Source organism: Topomyia yanbarensis, chromosome 1, assembly GCF_030247195.1.
Source record: "Topomyia yanbarensis strain Yona2022 chromosome 1, ASM3024719v1, whole genome shotgun sequence".
In the NCBI taxonomy this organism is placed as follows: Eukaryota; Metazoa; Arthropoda; class Insecta; order Diptera; family Culicidae; genus Topomyia; species Topomyia yanbarensis.
This window is the reverse complement of record NC_080670.1, coordinates 58,624,511-58,646,127: the sequence shown is the minus strand read 5'-3', so window position 1 is coordinate 58,646,127 and position 21,617 is coordinate 58,624,511. Positions and strand designations below refer to the sequence as shown.

At 39.5% G+C, this 21,617-nt stretch overlaps 3 protein-coding genes across 12 annotated transcripts in view; 2 read left to right on the top strand and 1 right to left on the bottom strand.

The window, feature by feature from the left end:
- Nucleotides 1-1,962, bottom strand: part of LOC131677717 (cytoplasmic polyadenylation element-binding protein 4) — a 106,649-nt gene extending 104,687 nt beyond the window's left edge. For 2 of the 10 annotated variants that reach the window (XM_058957709.1, XM_058957715.1), the window contains exon 1: nucleotides 1,703-1,960. Coding sequence is in view for 1 of the 10 variants with exons in the window: in XM_058957716.1 (XP_058813699.1) it covers nucleotides 1,420-1,425 (6 nt within the window). In the remaining 9 variants the exon portion in view is untranslated. Of the gene's footprint in view, nucleotides 1-1,419; nucleotides 1,681-1,702 lie in introns of those variants that run through there. The other 8 variants (XM_058957706.1, XM_058957707.1, XM_058957710.1 and 5 more) reach the window with 8 other exon arrangements.
- A 7,104-nt stretch (nucleotides 1,963-9,066) lies between these two features.
- Nucleotides 9,067-18,077, top strand: LOC131677715 (endoplasmic reticulum metallopeptidase 1-like). The gene is made up of 8 exons (XM_058957704.1): nucleotides 9,067-9,395; nucleotides 9,458-9,509; nucleotides 9,576-10,180; nucleotides 10,239-11,027; nucleotides 11,084-11,608; nucleotides 16,377-16,588; nucleotides 16,647-16,932; nucleotides 16,986-18,077. Exons 1-8 carry the CDS (start codon nucleotides 9,387-9,389, stop codon nucleotides 17,151-17,153), a joined length of 2,646 nt encoding a protein of 881 aa, XP_058813687.1. The 5' UTR covers nucleotides 9,067-9,386; the 3' UTR covers nucleotides 17,154-18,077.
- A 130-nt stretch (nucleotides 18,078-18,207) lies between these two features.
- Nucleotides 18,208-19,166, top strand: LOC131677716 (ADP-ribosylation factor-like protein 16). The gene is made up of 2 exons (XM_058957705.1): nucleotides 18,208-18,807; nucleotides 18,869-19,166. Exons 1-2 carry the CDS (start codon nucleotides 18,483-18,485, stop codon nucleotides 19,093-19,095), a joined length of 552 nt encoding a protein of 183 aa, XP_058813688.1. The 5' UTR covers nucleotides 18,208-18,482; the 3' UTR covers nucleotides 19,096-19,166.
- The last annotated feature ends 2,451 nt before the right edge of the window (nucleotides 19,167-21,617 follow it).

Sequence of the window (21,617 nt, the reverse complement as noted above, 5' to 3'; positions counted from 1 at the left end):
ACACATTATTCAATCATTTGATAAATCGTCAACAACAACTTCTTTTGATTTTTCTTGACTATATGTATAACCTAAATTTTGGTAATCACGTATACGATTGGGACGATATACTCAACGCAGCTGCTGGAGTTACTGCCCAAAATTGCTTGATCTTATCCCTTCAAAAATCCTGCCTGCATCCTTGAAAGCGACATTCAAATAGGTTGGATGCGCATGATATTGGACAGCTACAGCGTTATGTCTTTCCTTCAATACATCCAAAAATTTACAGATTTTACAGTTACGGTATAACAAATTAGACGAAATATCCATTCGATGAAGCGATCAAATATTTCTTCAGACGTTCTAGAAACATTCTTTATTTTAAATAGCGTCTGCGTTAAGCATGATATCACTACAAACCATCCCAAGTTTTGACTCATCGATATTTTAAGAAATTACCGCCATTTCAATTACTAATTTGATTGCATTCATTCAAGATCTAACTATTAAAAGAACTGTTAAAAAATCGGCTCGTCGGTTGCAGAGATATCGTACGCATCACTGTAAGGAAATGCTTTGGTACAACGGCCGGCAAATTAATCCATTTTTGCATGAAAATATCAACATTTTTGTAGTAGTTTGAGCAAGGCTTGGACTATATACCTAAAAAATCATGAGAACATATCAGCGAGCCTAAAGATATATAGTCCAAAGATCTGCAAATCAGTTGGAAAAGCATCTGCATTCACTGCTCACTCCAAATGTTGCCGATAAAGATATTTCCTACATAATTTCTTTCGCAGAACCTAATCCTTTTGAAATAAATTAAAAATCTTTTTGGAACCCAGAAAATAACACTGATACGAACTGTTAAGTGATCCCGCAAGCCAATCCAATACAGTTGACATCACCTGCCAGCCTTGGAATCTCGTGGCTACCTACTCTGATAACGATTTCACTTCGTATCACTTTCCCGATTGTTAAAAAATAACCGTAAATATGTCCACAACACAATAGCGAAGGGGGATCACAACAACGTTCTTTTGTCTCCGAACGAATAATCTATTGTGTACGCTATTGAACACTCGCACATTACAATCCGGCGTGGCAGAACGGCGAGCAATGGCAGTAACGAGAGGAACCTTTGATATATTTTTTTCCAGTGCTCCCCATCCGATTGCCGTATAGTCGCACTTTAATAATCTAGGGGAAAAAGGATGCAAAGATACCCACCAGCATCAGCATGTCTCGGATGATAAAACGATTGCAAAAAAATAGTAGAAATTACCAGAGCGCCGCCACCAAGGAATCTGCGTAGCGCTATCTCTCTTCCTGATGCTGTATGTGAGCGTGTTACTCGCTCTCCCTGTCTCTCTTTCTCGACATGTATAATTCGCAATATGCCACTGGAACAGAATTTTAATCAACCAGACCTACCGGCATTCGAATTCGCTGGAATATTTGAGGTTAAATCCGCTTTCGTCCTGATTGTCCTTGTGTCGACCAAGCAGTCCGAAAGTCAAATTAGCTACAAATTATCGGTTTTCGTGATCTGCAGCACTGATTACCGTATGATAAGTGACTAATTTGAAAGCACACACAATACACAAAATTCAAGGATGGGTTTCAAAGAGAATATGCCCTCATCGCAATTGGATCCGTACACCCTTTTCTTCGCTTCACGACACGGAATTCGGTTGTTCACGGAAGATGCAGTTACTTTCAGTTTGGCAGACAGGCACCCTACCCACAATGCGGAACACTAGATCAGATCCGGCAGAATCAAACCGTCGTCGGCTGTTAGCAATCACTCACTGCACGAGGCGTGTTCTCGTCTAAGAAATGCCACACCGCTCTCTTCAAAAATTCACTGATACTGACTACTGTTACAGTTCCTTACTCGGCACGGCGGTTCCGCTCTAGAGGAGGAAATATTTCTGATGCTACTCGTCGAAGCGACACAGACGAACTGACCGAGCCCAACGTACAGCGGATAGATCACCCACCGAGCCCAGCTAGGAAGATAAATATCAAGTCAAAGCTGCAGCGCGGAACCGATGGCGAGGACGGATTCATTTGAGAGCGATGAGTGGTCGGTTATGCTCATGAGACCAACAAACTTCCGGGTGCCCAAGAACTACGAAACAAAACTAGGAAAGGGATAAAGCGTTTGCCGACCCACATGCACCGGTTGGGCTATGATGCGATGGTATCGCTTGCATTGCGTTATTTTTTTTTTGATTTTTTTTGCTGAAATTCGATTTTTGCCCCAATAATAAAGTTTTTGTTGAAGACGAAACTAAGCCAGTTCTTAATCATAACTGTGAAAACTATAAGTGTCAGTTTCGAGCAAAAACGGCTTAAGTTGATGTTTAATTGTTTTACTTCATACCGTCTCTTCCACGCTTGGCTAAACAAAATACCCTCTAGGAAAGTTAACTGCGATTATAAATTTTCTGGACAGTATTGTCTACGAATCACTGATGAAATCTACACTAAGTTTACGCTGAATCAGCATGATAGAAACAAACTTTTTGAGAGATTATAAGTCGGTGTTTTCAGGATATTTTAAAAGCACAGTTAACTCCAAAATTGAGAGTACACTTGTGATGATTATTTTGGGTGAAAATCGTTAACATATAGTTTTTGATGAAGTGTTATAACTTATTCAATCGCTTAACTACGAGAACAAATTAAGTTTGCGAAAAGCTTACCAGAAGTTTTTTTATTTCAAATACTTCCAAAAATATGACCTTTTTAATGTGTCAAAATTGTACGTAAAAGTTTATCAAAATAAATCACTCTATCAGCTAAATCATTGCAAACTAACGTAGTTTTCATTTGGAAAATTCTATTGTAAGCAATTAACTGCTGCTTCGGAAGTAAGAATGGTGGATTTTTTGCGATTTGAGTTTGATTTTATCAAAATGGTGAACAAAAAGAAGAAAATTAATATTATTTCTCGATTTATTAATATTATTACTATGATTTTTTTTGCGTTAGGCCACATATAAATATTATATAAATCACAGTTTTGGTTGTACAGACAATCACAAATAAGTCAAAATGTTAGGTATCATTGAAGACAGAGCCGGTATAGGACGAACTCGAATATTGAATCCTACTGTGATTCACTGTAAAGGCTATTCGCACCGTAGTCCGGGCACAATTGTAGGATGGTTACTCAGATAAACTACTGCTAAATACCACTATTCTTCTTGCTCTTGCCTACAACATGAACAAACACACATCGAAAATCTTGTTTTGACAACAGCTTTTCGTTTTCAAGAAGACGTCGTCTGAATCAGCTCGCAGAAAAGCTATATTGCGCAAATATGAAGAATATAGCAATTTAACGATAAAACATATAGCTTCAAAATGTTCAACACCTTTCTGGACTTGAATTTCATTCTGCAGTTAGTCGAAAAGATGCCCCTATACAATTAAAACGCAAATTCAATTCAAAATTTCTTGGAAAATATCTTGTGTGGAAAGCAATCTGTTCTTGTGGGTTGAAATCTCAGACATACAGCTATCATAATCAGTAAATCTTATGGGAAAGAATATTTCAAAAGACGATGCATGGCTTCCTTTTAGCCAGCTGCTATTATGCTAACGACACGATTACGAAGTATAAACAGAATCATATTGGTTAAAATTCCCAAGGAATGTAATTCAATTATTTTGATGTGTATCTTAAGCATATACGATATGAAAGAATAAATATATATATATATATATATATATATATATATATATATATATATATATATATATATATATATATATATATATATATATATATATATATATATATATATATATATATATATATATATATATATATATATATATATATATATATATATATATATATATATATATATATATATATATATATATATATATATATATATATATATATATATATATATATATATATATGTGTGTGTGTGTACAGAGATATGGAGGATACATGTATACATTCATGGATATATAAGCGTGATATAATCGAAACATTACTGTATTAGTTTTTATAGCATTTTCCATCCTAGCTTGAGTCTTGCTCTGCTTGCGGCTCTACTTGACAGTAGGGGAGACCGGGGCTAGTTGGCGGTGTTTCAGTTTTCAATTTATACCGCTTTGATGTAGGTAGATCTTACAAAATGGAACACGCGGCATGAAAGAGCAGACTGTTGGCAACATCTCTAATGTTTGATGCATTGAGTGTTTGATGCATTGTCTCCATTTTTAGAGATTTTCTTATTTTGGAGTGAATTCCAGAAATAAAATTTTTGATGACTTTTTTTGTACTGTAAATAGTACCGCCAACTTGCCCCGCGTGCAGCACCGCCAACTTACCCCAACCGCATATTTTATTAAAAACTATTAAAAAATATAATTGTTTGTGCATAGATATAATATCTATGCGGATAATGAAAGCTCTTTTCACGCGCTATCGAAAAATATAATCATTCGGGAAATAGAATGAAAATCACCCTAAATAACGCAAAGTATTTAAAATTTAGAAAATTTACTTGGTATGCTCGAAAACACAATATCACCCACAACTTCCACCAAACAAATCGTTTTGCAACAAAAACACATTGGATAACGGGTTTCACATAACTTGAGGTACACAATAAGAGGCAGCGCTATATGTCTAATAGAAACAGAGAAAAAGGGATTCCGCCAACTTACCCCAACCGCCAACTAGTCCCGTACTCCCCTAAGCTTAAATTTCGTTACCATTCTGCATTAAACATCCCGCTGTATGAAAGGCCAAAATGGGAGGAAGTCGGGCCCATTGTCAAAAACACCTACTCAACATCCGCAAAAACATCTATCCGAATGCTAGATGTCAAAACTTATCAATAATTTGCCAAGTGCATTTCTTCGCAGAGTGTCCACCGAAACAATTTTTGTTTCTGTTGTGTTGTGTAATTCAGATGTGATTACAAAAGAAGAAAAGATATTTTATATTGATTAAAAATGTATGGAGAATAAATATAACCAATAATTCAATTGAGTGGACTGAAGTGAATGGCATATGGTTTAGTACTTATCATTTTTTGATTTATATTTTTCTCCCCGTTATCTTTGGAAGAAAGGTATTTTTGTTTATGTTCCAAATCTCTCAATGCAAAATCAGTATCAAGATTGTATAGCTTGGATAACAAATTCCGTGTTAAAAAAAAATCACGCATCCGCGCACTTTTGCGGTTTTTACAACATTCAAATGTTAACGATTTATTTTTGCGCTCAATTTTTTTAAATATTCCAGATTTGGTTGGTATGAATTGCAAATTTCTATTGGTTCTTTAAGTTTTGTAATTCCAGACTGCTGGTGGACATGAAAAATGTATTTGCCCACATTGGTCATTTCCGATGGTTATGGAATTCCTAAAGGAAGTAGATATAATTTATTATGAGCCGAAGGGTATCAAAATGGGTATTGTAGATCTTTATTCGCAAATCATGATCAATAATGCTTAGCTGCCCGTAGTCGCACTTCGTGGTTGACCGAATGAGTCAAAATGCACAATGAACCAAAACGTATGTTTAGGAGGAAGAAATCATTCTCACTTTACATGTATCTCTGACTCAACATTTACATAAGACGGTCGATAACGACACCGGCCATGCCCAATGCGGGGAAGGAAAGAAATGTTAGTGCAATGCTCGCTATTGATAGACATCTGCATCTCCACTAGCATCACGGGAAAGGAATTGTGTTAGTAAGAAAGGGAGAAGATCAGGAGGTATGTCTTGGTTGACAATATGATATGAATGCACGCGATCAATTTCCGAGAATTTTAAACGAGCAACTTGAACTCCGGACAGCCTCATCAATACTCAATAAATTTTTTTCAAATATTTTTCACAGAAGTTAAAACTAGCAAAGTAAAAGAATGTAACAGTCGAAATATTTAATCGAGGGTTGTAAACAAACCGAATCTACAACAGAAAACTCGATTTTATTTCTAAAGGGAATATGAAATAGTTTTGAGCGCCCCAAAATGAGCATTACTGTAGCGAAAACTTTACTTTATATACTTTATTTGACATTAACAGTTTCGCGCGCTCGTCAATTGTTTCCCTTCCCTGTCAGCATACGACCCACACATCTTCAGTAATGCAACTCCTACCCGAAGCGATATTGAGTCAGATCACTTTCAAAATGTATGAACTGATAGCGATTAGGACCAGAACCCGACCCAGCGCGGGACCAAGCTAAAACGGCATAAGGTGGTTTGTACTCCGGTTGGCACCGCGATAAGGTAAGGGGAAGGAGTTATGTATCAGAGGTCAAGGGCGATATAGTTTGGCCTCATGTTGCACAATAATACAGCTTTGTTAACCACGCAAATCATGATGCACATAAAAGGTATAATTTGCCATATTTACCACTTCCGACGGTTTCGGAAGAAGAATGGTGGCTAACAATTTAAACCAATCCCCTACAATAGAGGTATCAACTTTTTTGATTTGGCAAATCTTAATAACTATTCAGCACAAATGTGCTTTTGGGTCATAACTATTATATGTTTCTAACTACTAAGATAACTACGGGTTAAGTGACAGGTATCCTGGCTATCTAATTGTTTATCAAAGTTCCTAAATTAAAGCGTTAGTAAATAGTGATAGAACCCTTTGTGATCGGGACTCAAAGAAACGACGGTTTATTATGAGGCTTGTTTTGCCAGCCTATAAGAAATTGATTGGCAATTTGCGGCAAAACCAAAATTAGTCATGCGACACCTATAATTCAGCTCATGAACTGGCAAAGTGATACAGTTTGCGTTTTTTCACCCGCAAGTGAGTCATAGATTACAACAAAATCTTCATTTTCCTCTCGGAAAAAGCTTACCACTGCCAAAATATGAATGAAACGAGTAAGAAATTTAGTTTTATTTGCAATTATTCTGAAATTGCAGCTATTTGCAACTATTTGGCTCATACATTTCTTCGAAATGTAATTGGGGATATTATTGTGGTTATAAAAAATCGTTCCATGAATAATGTTCCAATTCGAAACCGAGACCTAATCAGTACCAATGTCAAACTCCTTCAGATTTTGGACTACCTAGGAGATTCAGTGAAGACTATCAGAGAGAAGGATCGGCTGTGTATGCTACAAAGCTGACACTTTCCTATTAACCGGATATATTCTTTACTTGCGTGATCTGGAAAGTTTCATAATTTTACACCATCTCATGAAGGTTTAGCTTAACTTAGGAGGAACGGGAAATGATGCTGCGGCGGCTACGGTGCTCAACAAATTACATTTCGAAACAGCACACCTATAACTCTGCGAATAATATTAGAAACAACTATGTTCTACACCCTTTTCGCAAGATGTTTACTCATCATGTTATAAAATGATGGTTTTCCTTCATTTTCATAAACAATTATCAACAAATTGATCGGTGATTTGGTGTTTTAAAGTTATTTTTTACCAATGTTTACAGAAAGTATATGCACTATGACAGAACAGAATCAAATCAGAAACACTTTGTTTCCAGCGCTATCTATGAGCGGTTTGAACGTAGAATCGCCAATTGAGCAAACGCAAAAAACACATGTGATAAATGGCGCCAGAATGGTTTGATCTCACTGTTAGATGTGTTAAATCGGTTTTCAGATTTCTTAACTTCGTTTTTGCGATTCGGTGAATCATTCTGAACAACACTTTTTTGCGAAAAACTGAACATGTTCTGAGATATTAACGATTGAAATGTTGTTGTTGATGGTACATTTGCAGTGCTCACAGATACAAACAAAAAATCCGCAATTACAATTAATTTGTGATTACATTTTCATAAAAATTCTGGCAAGTTACTGTTTTTGACAAAGTCCTTTTTTTTTAATTTGAGTGAAACAGCGATCAGAACGAGCTGAGATGCAAAGAACTAGTTTTCTCATACTAATTTCCATACAAATTTTAAACACGATGCGGAAGCTTGGGATTGTTTCCCAAATATGCACAAATATTTGAAACCACAGGAAAAATAACTATAATGCATTGGAAATTATAGAATATATGGGATATGAGCCTTCATGTCTATATTCTGTAAATAAACACTTTTTGCGCTATTTGACTGTCGACTCTATGAAAATAATGTACGAGGCTTTGAGTTCACCGCGAAAAAATCGGGAGCAAACGATAGAGGTGCTATGATAGAAAAATCAGCCCCACCCCAAACGAATAAAATAAATGCTCTGTCGCATTCAAACAGCTAGCTACCAAAGATCTTAAAGACATATCTAAACATGAATCCACATAAAAAACCGCATAACTTGCACATCCCCATAAAAAGTCGTGTATAACGCATAAATAAATACTTCGATGCATATCGAAACATCGTTTCTGACAGGTATATTACTTTACTTCAAAACTCTTGGGTCCTCGACATTTTTTCTGTCTAAGCCCAGTAAACTAACATGCGGCTAGGTAGGTTAAATTAGATGCTGGCGATCTATAGCGGACCCTACACGAGACAGAAATATTGTCAATAAACACATTGACAAGACTGCTTCAATCCATCAATTCCATTTAAACTTCACAGAATCAATATTTTCAAGGTGATCTTGCACCATCAATATATTGATCAATGTATGATTATATTTCTGCTCGTGTAGGGTCCGCTTATAGGTTATTCAAACTTTGTTCTAGGCTCTCCGCCGAACTTGCCGTTTGCTGAAAAAGTAGTGTGGGCGTGCCTGTCATGTGCTTTTTAAAAATGTGCGGTTCAGTTCAAAATTGGTCGATTAATCATCTGTAAAAATCGTTGCTTATGAAACGTGCTACAGTTCATTTCATTATACTGGTCACTTCCAAACAGCGCGCAAATTTATGTACTGTATCCCCTTGTTTGATCGTCATATAAGAGTATATACATCATCGCATAGCCTCAGCTTCTTGCTATGTGTATAACTGGACCACGCGCACACCTCTATGAGCTTGGTAGCGTGCCGGCAGATAAAGCAACGGGAACATGTGTTTTTTGTTTTGATTATTCATTCATATATCTATAGCATCAGCGCCACCTCGAATACAGCATAGAAACAGAACATCGTGAATGGTGGTATGCGTGTGGGTGCGAGAATGAACACGTCAATATTTTCATTCTAAGTTTGCTTTCTATGCTGCGGCGCATACGTCGCATAATACCGTTCTGACAGACTGAACGACAAAAAGATCCAGTGTTGAAAAAATTGAACTCTAACAATTTAGTAGTAAAATATTAAACGTATAGTCAATGATAAGCCTTCATAACCTATGAACTGGAGAAATTATCGCATTTTCCATGAGCCATTAATTTTGACGCAGTGCGGTGTGACCAAAGTTACAGAGTTTTCAGAACCATAGTGATTTTATAGACTGCATCAAACACCCAAAGATGTTCCAGGTAAGAATAAACTTGATTACATAAACCGCTTTTTTATCGAAATCTCTCACTTCACCGTACAGTCCAACTCCAACCGGAAAGGCTTGAAGGGAAAGGTACTCGATCCCGACATAGGTAAAGTAGATTATGGTTGGGATAAATATTTTTTTTAATGCAAACATGTTATGCCCCATTTGACAGATTACTCCAAGGCTAAAAGTGTCCACAGCATATCATCTTGGTGGGGCATCGGAGGCATTTTTCTTATCCTTTTTATTGGAAATTTAACCAGCTACACCAACTCTCACCTCCCAGATGCTTTGCGAAACGCACACTTGGCAAAATATCCGAACGCGTTCATTGCGGAGCGAGCCTACAAAGATCTAAGAATAATGAACGATTTTGGTCCTAAACCCACAGGAAGCTACGCCAACGAGGTACTGGCCGTAGACTTTCTAGTTCGGGAGATTTCCTACATTGACCAGCTGAAGAATAAAAACCAGAAGCTGATTGTAGACAAACAGTTGGCATCAGGTGGTTATGTTGCCGTCTATATGAACAAATCGGCGACCAGTGTCTACCGGAATGTGCAGAACGTGGTTGTCAAGTTGGTCGGAAAAAATGTTGATAAAGCCTTACTATTGAATTGCCACTTTGATTCGGTCGCCGCCAGTCCCGGTGCCAGCGATGATTTGTCTGGTTGTGCTGTGATGCTCGAGGTGTTGAGGGTTATGTCGCGGCAACCTGACATTAATCAGTTTTCGGTGATATTTCTGTTCAATGGTGCAGAAGAAACACCTCTACAGGTATTTATTTTTAGTGTTTTAATACCGAAAGTATTAAAAGATTTAATTGTTGTTACAGGCATCTCATGGATTCATTACATCTCATCGGTGGGCGAAACAGGTCCACGCTTTCATCAATCTCGAATCGGCTGGTTCTGGAGGGAAGGAAATGCTTTTCCAAAGTGGTCCTAGAAATCCTTGGTTGGTGGAAATGTACGCTACGGCAATAATGTATCCTTACGCACAGGCAGCTGGTGAAGAAATTTTCCAATCCGGTGTCATTCCCTCGGATACAGATTTTCGGGTGTTCCGTGATGTAGGTGGCATTCCGGGAATGGATTTTGCATATACCGCCAATGGCTACCGGTATCACACTAAGTACGATTCGATAGACTATATACCGATGTCGGTGCTGCAGCGAACAGGAGATAACATTCTGTCACTTACGAAAACAATCGCCAACTCGGACAAACTCGGTCTACACCATCAGAAGACGGAACATACGGTGTATTTTGATTTTCTAGGGCTATTTTTCATTTTCTATTCGGCGGACGTCGGACTGATGATTAATCTCTCAGTGGTTTTATTGTCAATCATCATTCCGTTTCTAGCACTGGCCCGATCTACCAGTGGAACGCATGGAAGAGAAATCCGTTCGGAAACCATGGTCGGATTTGTGTCCACCTTTCTAGGGGCCGGTGCTGCTGGTGTGGTTTGCTTCTTGATTGGTTACCAGCTGGATTTAATGGGACGCTCAATGTCGTGGTATTCGTCTACAAATTTGGTATTGGGTGTATACTGTTGCCCAGCGTTGCTTTGCCTATGTTTGGTGCATATGGCGTGCGGGCAAATTTTAGGCAGTAAAACGGTAAGAGATTGTTTTCATTTTCAGTCGATATGCTTATGGAATTCGAATATTTTTAGACACCACTCAGCCTGGCACTGAAGGTTCAAGCGCGATTAAACGGCGTCAACTTGTTCTGGGGAATGGTCACTTTGGGAATCACTTTTACAGGCTATCGAATCGCATATGTTTTCATGATCTTGATTCTCTTTTCGCTTTTATCAAACACACTAATCTCAATGTTCGGTCTGCAAAATTCGGTTCACAAGTGGCTGTTCGTACATTTGTTTTTCCAAATAATTGCCATATTATGGTGTACACAGTTCTACCATCTGATGCTGAACATGTTCATTCCAATTACGGGACGCATAGGGGCGTCAATCAATCCAGATTTCATCATCGGAGCAATGGCGGCAGCCGTTACTTTGTTCACCTGTAGCTATATGACGCCGTTACTGTTTTTGCTCAAGAAGACCGACAAACTGATTGGTGAGCTTGTGGCCATCACATCGATCGCACTTATTCTGGCAACGTCTACGCACGTGGGTTTCCCCTACAGGGATGACACTATGAAGGCGCCGACCGTTCAGCGCCACTACATAACGGTAAGTGTTTGTTGATGGAAAATTGTAGAAGTCGAACAAAGTTTTACCAAACAATCCAATTTTTAATCTTAATCCTCAAATCTCAGCAATAAGATGCAAGAGATTTGTATCAAAACATGTTTATTGTTTCTTATTCGATTGGTTCAATTTGTTACTTTTTTGATTGGTTCCAATGGTTCCACAATATTCCAAGTGCATATTCCCACAACGGTTTGAGCTAGCATATGCTATTCCGAGAATAGATTGAGCATATACAGAAAATATGATTGCAAATTATACTCTTAAGGGACCATACATATATTACGTAACGCAAAAATTGCCAAAAATTGACTTCCCCCTCTCCCCATGTAACAAATTGTCACAAATGTCTTTATCCCTCCACAATTAACTACAAATTCTTTGAAAAATTTCTTTTTCTTCAGTAAAAGCATGATACGTAGCGTTTTAGCTTACTCCTTCTCCCCCATATGTCACAACATGTCAAAATTTGTCGTACCCATCCCCCCTAAAAGCGTTGCGTAATGTATGAATAGTCCTTAAGGTGCAAAGCAAGTTCAGGCTAATAAACTTGTGGACCTAACCTTACTGGTACGGGTGTAAAATCCATCGTGTATATAACTCTAAACGTCAAACGATACGTTGTTAAGCGATCATATAAACAACCAAGAATAAAAGCTAAACAAAGCTTCCAAAATCTCCGAAGAATACGTTGCTCCAAGAATAACCTTAGCGACGAAACGGCTTGAGCAGCACTGCTCCTTATCATCTATAGCGATCTTTTAATGGCGGGAGAATGATAAAACCTTTCCACGGATAGCGTTAAATTCTTCTTTTTTGTGCTTCTGTCTTTGTTAGAGCAGGCAAAAGCGCACTTGAGATGAGCAAACATTGCCACTCTCACATGGGCGCAAACCGTCTTTTCGTACCAAAAGATATGACATAATTCAAATGGTGAGTGAACGGGGAACAGTGAGGCTAGTTATGTAAGGTGTGCAAACTAGGCTCAATGTATTATTCAAGTCAGTCTTTGATCATATACATTTCGGGCAACATCAGACGTGTTTCGTGGATCACATACATTTCGGGCAACATACGGACATGTGCGCAAGACGATCCGTCAAAAAAGTGGCCGCAGTGAAATTGCGTGGTCGTGTCGAAGAAAAAGGGGGCCAGCTAACCCAATCACGTCCCGGTGTGCTGTTGCGCGTCGTGAGCTTTACAATTTCCTGACTGAGCGAAAGTAAGGACGTGTCCGCAGCACGATCCGTGAAAATCAAGGCAGCGAAAGCGCGGTCCTGTTGCGCTAGTAGCGCGATTGGTAAAAGAGGTTCGGGGAGTGTAGGGGTGAAACACTCGTCTGCGCGAAGGCAGACACGAAGTTCAGCACGGGCTTAAGTGCAGCAAATTGTCGGGGAAACCATGTCATGCCTCGGGTAAGTCTGCACAATCTTCCTAACACCTTTTGCACCTTTGGTTTGGTGTTCCGGATGTAAAGGAGACCCGCACATGGGCCGTCCATTTTGGGCAGCTAACCGTAAGCTAATTTTCCTAAAGTACAATAACACCTAGAGGTGACCCGCTTCAACATCACCGGGAAAGGCGAGCTCTTCCATGCGGTAGCGGATATTGGAGAGTCGAATCACGAACGTAGTCTTCAACGCGTACAGAGACAGCAAAAGATCGGCGAAATTGTGTAGTTATGTGGTTGCGATTATTGCACGTACTGAGCTTCGCATGCTGGGAGCTCACCATCTATCAGAAAAACCTACTCACTAGTACAGCAATTAAGTGTCTTAATAAAAAGGTAAAGACATTACACTGATTCTTCGAAGCGAGGACAATAAAATCAGATGTTCGTTGATAACGAGCAAGCGTTAATCACGAAAATTCCGATTTTGGCAAAAGTCTACCGGATATTGGTGATGTCACTATCTTTTGAACCAGTATTTAGGTGGCCTCGGTGCAACATTACGAAGGGTAACCGTTGTTAACGTACGAGAAGGGATGGGCTGGCACAGAAATTGACGAGATGTCAGCTGTCTCCGTCGAAACCAATGATGTACGTGAGACTACACTGTACCCTAGGAATTGGGAGACACTTGGATCAAAGGGTGTCCAACTAAATTCCAATTAACTGTCTAGCATGTCTGCACAAGAACCTGAGCACCATCCTCACCTGCAAAAATCAAGCCATCAATGATAGAGTCAGTGTTGGACAAGCAGTGTGTAATCAACAGAACCTTACTAAGGCCTATATAGACTACAGGAAGGCATACAACTCCATACCGCACTCGCTCCTTATCAAGGCATTGGAGATGTATAAAGTTGATCCTGCAGTCGTGAGGTTCCTGCGGCAAGCGATGGAGAGGTGGACGACAACGCTGCAGCTCGGAAGTGGAGAAAACGTGTTGCAATCTAGAACGCTCCGCATCATTAGGGACATTCCAAAGTGATTCCTTTAGCCTGCTTTAGTTTTGTTTGGCGAACCCCCTCAATCGGACACTCAACCGAAACGGGCATGGATATCAGATAAGGTGTGGAGAAAGCTCGGTTGATAAATGACTGGGCAATGCGTAATCTAGACCCGGTGGTACGCCAACTGGGGTACGAGAAACCATAGGAAAGATCGGGTAACCAACCCCGGTGAGACTATGGTCGTATGCTGACAGGGAAGGGAGACTCCTCTTTTCGGAGGGTGAGTCCATCCCAGTGTCTGTCCCCCATATTAGAGGCGGCTCTAAACAGCGTCTGTTCTCCATGTTAAGGACGGCTGATGTATCGTTCTCGTGTAAGCGTGGGACTCTGAACAGAGCTGATACGATGGTCCTCCGGCGAGACAGGGGGTTGGGGAAGGCCCAACAAGTCGCCCTGGAAAACTAACCGTTACGAACATTGCAGAAGAAAATACGAATCGGCAAAGACCTACGCGACGAAATAAGGACTACGATTGGAAACTCGGAACATGGAACTGCAGGTCACTCTGCTTTCCAACTGATAATCTGCGACGAACTGGAGAAAGCTCTCCGGAAGATGTGACCCGTACATTCTATATGGACGATCTCAATATCTATGCTTACTCGAAGGAACGGCTGCTTGTAGTCATAAAACTAGTCGAAAGCATTAGTGGCAACATCGACAAGGTCGACACTGGCAGCTACAAGATCGACGAAGGCGAGATAATTCAGAACATGGTTCGGGGCCAATCGTATAAGTATCTCGGATTCTGGCAGCTCCTCGGGATTCGGTACACCGACATCAAGCTAGAGCTCCAAGATAAGTTCTTGAGTCAAGTGAACTGTGTCTTAAAGCCTTTCCCAAACACGGATCATCAAATAGATTTGGACTGACCTGGAAGGTCCTAAGAGAATATTGAGGAAGGCGTTTAGGTGCAATACTCCATCGACGCTGAAGAGTCACATTGCCACGGGATGCCCTCGTCATACCAAAGAATAGTCGACATTGAGGCACTGTACGTAGCGCAGGTGCGACGACTGCAAGAATACTTCGTGGAAAATGCCAACTGACTTAGAATATATCAAGCAACACACTATAGCACACTTCACTTAGTGTGAACGAACTGCAATTTTAACTGCAATCTTAAAACTGCGGAGGATAAGATTACAGAGTGGAAACAGAAAGCTGTATGCGGTTCCCTCGTCGACAAGGCTGCATCGAACCTGTGGCTCAAGCGAGGTGAACTGTCTTCAGTAATCGAGTCCGCTCGCTCGCACCTGTACACACCAGCTTCTTCTGTACGGAAACCCACCTTTTTAATGGTTTTTTCAGATTTGACCTCCTTGGGATACTTCCGTAGTGCCTGCTTCCTAATTGCCAAGTGTTTTTCGATGGAGCGGTGCGTTTGTGGGGTTCATTTCCTTGAGTACGAAAGTGATCCCGTTGGCTTCGTATCACTCCAGGACAACATTTAAATAGTGGCACAAAGCTAGATCCGGTCAGAAGGCCTCTCGTGTTGCTTCAACAGAGGAAACACGCTTGTGTACACTCCATCTTCCCACTTACAGTCTCGATATTCGCAAACGGCGCAACTTTGAAAGTTGATACTTCCTTACTTCGTCCGGAACATCAAACTTGTTCTGGGCGGTGAAGAACTGTAGCCCCGGAAGTTCATAATGAGACAATGAAGCTTCGTCAGCATCTGGGTGTACAGTTTCCGGGTCCGTGACTTTCCAACCGTATTTTGCCGTTCGTCACGATTTGGAGCCTTCTGCACTTTGTACGTATATAGTCTCTCCCGGTCCTGAACGAAAGGCTTGGACAGATTCAAGTTTTAGGCCACATCCCTGACCGAAGCATAGGGATTACGCTTAACGCTTTCACTACACGCTTGTGATCCTAATCACTCATGGAACATATTTTGACCGCATTTCTCCTTCCGTTCGATACTCAGAGCTTGGTTGTAACTTGTAACGTTTAATCACTCGACTTACCGTTCACGATTCCGAGTTGTTTTCCGATGTTCCGAGAGCTGGGGATTTTCCGGGTACTTGTACAAAATCGCGCTTTTCGAGTAACGCCATTTTTTCTAATTTTCTAAAAACTGACAGCGATAAAAATACATTGTAAACAATACACTCTAAACTATTTTTTACCCAAATTCAAGAGAAAATACCCAATGGATTATTTTCTACAGCGTTTTTTCCGTGATTTAATTTGATGTGGGACACCCTTTTCAAAGGGTTTAGTTTTGAATTGTTGGAATGAAATCGTGCCTCGAATTATCAACCTAACTTTTTATATTCATACACAGCACACACTTCGAACATTCCATGACTACAACGGCGGTGTACGTTACACCGATTCCGGCTTTCTACTGCAAGAACTTGATCGCAACGCTAGAAAAACGATCGAAGGTATTGCAATACCGGACACGATCACCCCAATGCGGGAAATACCCGCATGTCAGAAGGAACTATTCTGTGCGATTCCATTCTACTCTATCTGGCACCAGGTGCTGTTCGAGTAAGTACCAGAAACGGTCGGGTGCAATCCAACATTTCTAACCAGTTCCATTCTCTAGAAACTACTGGATTGCGGGACCGCAGCCCATTATACACTCGTCGGTGAAATGTGTCCTTAAAGGTAAGAATAAAATCACGGAACACGTATCCAGCTTGAAGCTAACTCTGCAAGGTGAGCATCAGTGTGCACTGGTAATTGGCCCCAAGCCAGGTGTTTCACTTACAAAATGGGACATTGTCGATGAGCTGGCCGATCCAATAGAATTTAACGGGCAGAGGGGCTACTTTGTCCTTATCGTCAGTGGTCTTAACCCTGGTCCAATGAACATTACGCTGCAATTACGGGTAAGTTTACTCTGAATCACAATGAACATTGTTTTAACTTTGGAACATTGCAGCATGAAATATTGAACTATGATGGTCCTCTCGTTGATATAACTGTTACAACGACATTCTGGGAACACCAGAAACATCATACTCCCGTATTCAATAAACTCCTCGCACGGGTTCCAGCATGGGCTCACGTTGTTCCTTCGGTTGCTGCGGTCAATAGTTACACATTCTAAAACTTTATATCATGCTCAACTAAGTGATAAAGATACAACTAATTTTACATGCAAGTAGCAACATTATGGTTTAGAGGTTTTCTATGTTTGCCTAGCAATCGAATCTGTACAATGTTCTATTACGAAGTTTTTTAATCGAAGATCTGTTTTGTCACTTGTACTATGATATAGGCATTATAGTAATAGGATTGATATTAAAATTATGTGCACACCATTACGTTACCTAATTATAGTTCCTAAATACAAAGCGTAAACTTTTACAAATACTTAACCTATTACTAGACACATAATGAGATACGTTATATACTCAAAATTTTTAGAAGTGGAAGATTGAATCTTAAGTAATATCGACCCAGTCGAATTAAATGTTATTTTCTTTGATCCAATTGAAAAACTAAAACTATTTTAGTTTCAACTATTTAATTTAATTTTTCAAACATCATTTCTGAGAATCTCAGTCTAACGAACAACGTAGATCTTTAATATCGAATAACCGACTGTCATTGAATAAAGCAATACTTTTCAGTTCATCACAATTGTTTTTAATCTGACAGACTGTTTGTTGTTCCAGCTAAATACTACTATTCCTTACATTAACAATATCTAATAACGTGGTTGAACTAGTCAGTATAAGCCCTTACGCGAGGCATTTGTAATGCCATTACCGAGCAGTAACGTCACTTGTGATAAGCCTAATGACAGAATTCCAATGCATTTTCATTAATAAAAATAGTACCAACACTTTTTATTCTCGTAAAGGGCCTGGTTTGTCACGGCAAACATATACTTAAAACAGTCAAAATAATTTGGCCTTCATCTAGAACATTATATAAAACCTACAGCGAACTATTTATACGCTACATCTTCTTCTTGCCTATAGTAACACTTGCAAATAAAGCCGCAATAAAAAGTGATTTCATTAATAATAAATTGCTTTATTTTCTCCGAAAATTGCAGGGTATTTTCCTTGACTAATTGTATTAATCGGCTATCGTATACAATAAAATTACAAATAACTACAATTAGGCAAACTGTTAACTTGTTGATGATGGCGTACTAGCATACTGCAGTGAGATCATTCTGTGAAAATCAACAGTATTTGATTATGACGTCTTACGTCTTGAATTCCATATTCGCAAAAGTATCGCCCTTTTGACCAAATTTTTATTCCCGTATCCATAATCTTTTTGTATAGATTGAAGAATAAGCCCAAAAACAATCAATTTAGCACGAAATCATGCGCACCTCAACTCCTATCGATTGTGTGAAACCACGGCAAACAATATCGATCCAACAAACCGACAAGTTTTCACTTCCATCGTGACCAAAATGTCCTACCTTTGCCTGGGTCCGATAAGTGCAGGAAAAACGCTTTTGCTCACCTGTCTCCAGAAACCGGACTCGGTAACTTTCACCTCGCACTCAGTGCCCAGTGTCGGTACTAATTTGTTCACCATCAAAATACCACCAATAGTGATCGACGAGAAGGAAATAAATGTGAAACCAGCACGACCAGCTCGCAAGCGGGACGTCGTACAGGTTCGTGAAGTCGGTGGATGCCTAGCCCCGATCTGGAGGGATTATCTGAACCAACCAGTCGATCGGATCATCTACGTGGTGGACACATCGAATCTATGCCAAATTTCCGCAGCTGGTGAGTATGGAGAAGGCATTCCATGGGAGATTGCTACAGGATAGGTTATTTTATGCTTCAGGTGTTTTGCTTTACTCCATGCTTGCTGAACCGAGATTACAAAAAGCGAAGTTTTTGTTGGTACTCTCCAAAATGGATTTAGCCTATCGTCAGATGCGAAATGAGGCGCTGTTGATGCTACAGATGGAGAAATTCAAAAAGCAGATTCCTCAGGAAATAACCATTGTGGAGTTCAGTGCGATTAACAAGGATGGAATCGATTCTATCTATGATTGGTTGGGTGCGTAACCACAGGTTAACATATTAGCTCTATTTTTGTTTTTACATAAGATTAAATAAACGTTGATATAAATGTTCAACAGCGCTCTTACGAAAAATATCACAATTATCCCTGTTAATTCCAATAAACAGACTAACTAAAATGTCTGTAATGAATATTTCCAAATTCTCAAAGTGTCATCTTATAGTACCTTCACACTAAACACACTAGAACGTGTTTTAACGCTATCTTGATAACATTCTTCTTGTTTCTAATTATTAAAACGTGTTTTAACTCTGTATAGTGTGAACATATTATTAAGCTATGTTCACACTACAGAGTTCAAAGACGTTATAACAACTAGCGACAAGGAAAATATCATCAAGAAAGCGGTATAACACGTTTCAACTCGTCACATGTGCCGTAGTATTAGGCTAGATTAATGTCCTGTCAATGGAATTCATCATGTTTTTACGACACCAGAGACGTCCTGCACTGCAAAGTGTGATGTTGCTGGTCTAACCAACGGCAACCGGCGGGTCGGGTGCGAAAGGCCTCTTTTGGTTCCTCGAGTCCCACACTCAAAAAAATGTAAACGTTATGCCTATTGTTTTTACACATAGATTTTTGCAATTAGCGGAGGAATATAGACACTATTTTCTGGCACATAAACCTAATGTGTGCATTTACAAGAAATATTAATCTTACATTCACACATCATAACTATAAGGCACATAAAACCCGATTCTTCAACAATACGCACATATAACTTATGTGTGTGCATACATAGTTTATACAGTTGACACATAGAAGGTATGTGTGCGCGTGATAATATTAGAATTTCTTCTTCATACACACAGAATAAAAATATTGGTAAAAATAAGAGTTTTTCACTCTTAGCAAAAAACAACTAACGCATACTCTTAGTTTGAAAATAAAACTTTTATTTTAATTACTATTCTTCATTAGCTTAAATAGAAAACTTTTATTTTGATTATTATTGTTGATTGATTTGAAAGTTTTACTTTCAACCTAATAGTAGGCGTTGGTTGTTTTTTGCTAAGAGCGGATCACTCTTACTTTTACCAAGATTTTTTTTCTGTGTGTATGGATTTTAAGTGATTTGAAGCCAATAGAATTAACGTTTGGATTTTTTCAGTGCAGGGTCGTTAAAGAGGCAGTCTATTACTCACTCTCAAACACAAGATGATGATGGCTTTAATGGTTGAGCACGGCGGTGGCCGTGATGGTGGTGAAACGGGTCGATAGCAAAGGAGCGGGGTTCGTAGCGGAACGGTAAAAGACGGTTGACGGTTGAGTGGCTCTGGTCCTTGTAGCGATGACAACTTGTTACAAATGACGTTATACCTTCACTGTACCACGCGGCGGGGCAATGCGAGAGCTTACGGTGGGTAGCGGATGGCTAATTAATGGTCTTGTGATTCACGACCACGAGGCGAACAGGTTTCTCCAGAGGTACAAATATCGAGCAAGTCGAGGACTTCCTGAACACCATCTACCGCAGACCGCCTCGTCCTTGGCGATTAATAGACGGAATTTACCTCAGGATCTGCGACGACGGTCTCCTTTACGTACCGGCCGTTCCGACACAAGACAAGAGTACGGCGAGAAATCTCTTTATCAAATCTTGACTAAACTCCACGTTTATGAGTGAAGTGATCGGGTTAATTGTGCCGCATTCGCTGCCAAGGAACCAGTCACAAGAAAAAGGACGAGACACTGCGTGATCGCGTGAGCTCGTGCTGGTTTGGCGGGTAACCGGCAGGTAAGTTGCAAGATTGCTAGAGTTCTATGGTTCGGTGGTGCAGTCACGATTTGTATAGGGTTAATGTGCTAGTAATGGACCCCGCAGTAGACGGTGCTAACAATTTCAAAGAATTTGGAGAAATCCAGTTGTACTTTTAATGGAATATTCTATCTATTGATGATACCAAGTCTTTCAAACAATATAATGCAAATTTAAAGCATTTCAACTTGATTCCTTTAGTAAAATTCGATATTTCGAACTGGTATTCATATCCCTATAATGGACCCGTTTTCCTATTATGGACCCAGGGTCCAATATGCGCATTATGGACCCGGGTCCATTATACGCATATCCAACAATTAATACATAAAATTGTATTTTTTCAGTTTTCTGGTAATATCAAGAGTTATTTTAGCACAGCAATTTAAGAAAAATATAAAGTATGAAAAATAACAAAATTTTGTTATTCTTTCCTTTCATTAAATATTTCAATGGCACTTGAAACCTTTGACTAATGAATTAAATTTATAATTGATCTGATGCTGATTTCAAAGGCAAACATGACTTTTATATCAAGCAATGTGATTTTATGACGCTTATGAGTAAAGTGATGAGGTCTGCATTATAGAAAGTACTACACAAGTTTGCGAAAATTGTAATTGACAATTGTCTGAATTGATTGGTGGTCGAATTATGACAATCCATCAACAATACAGTGGAGTAAAGCATTTGCAATATTAACGAGTCGGCTCTAAACATGTTCAGCGTCTAAAGGCAACGAAT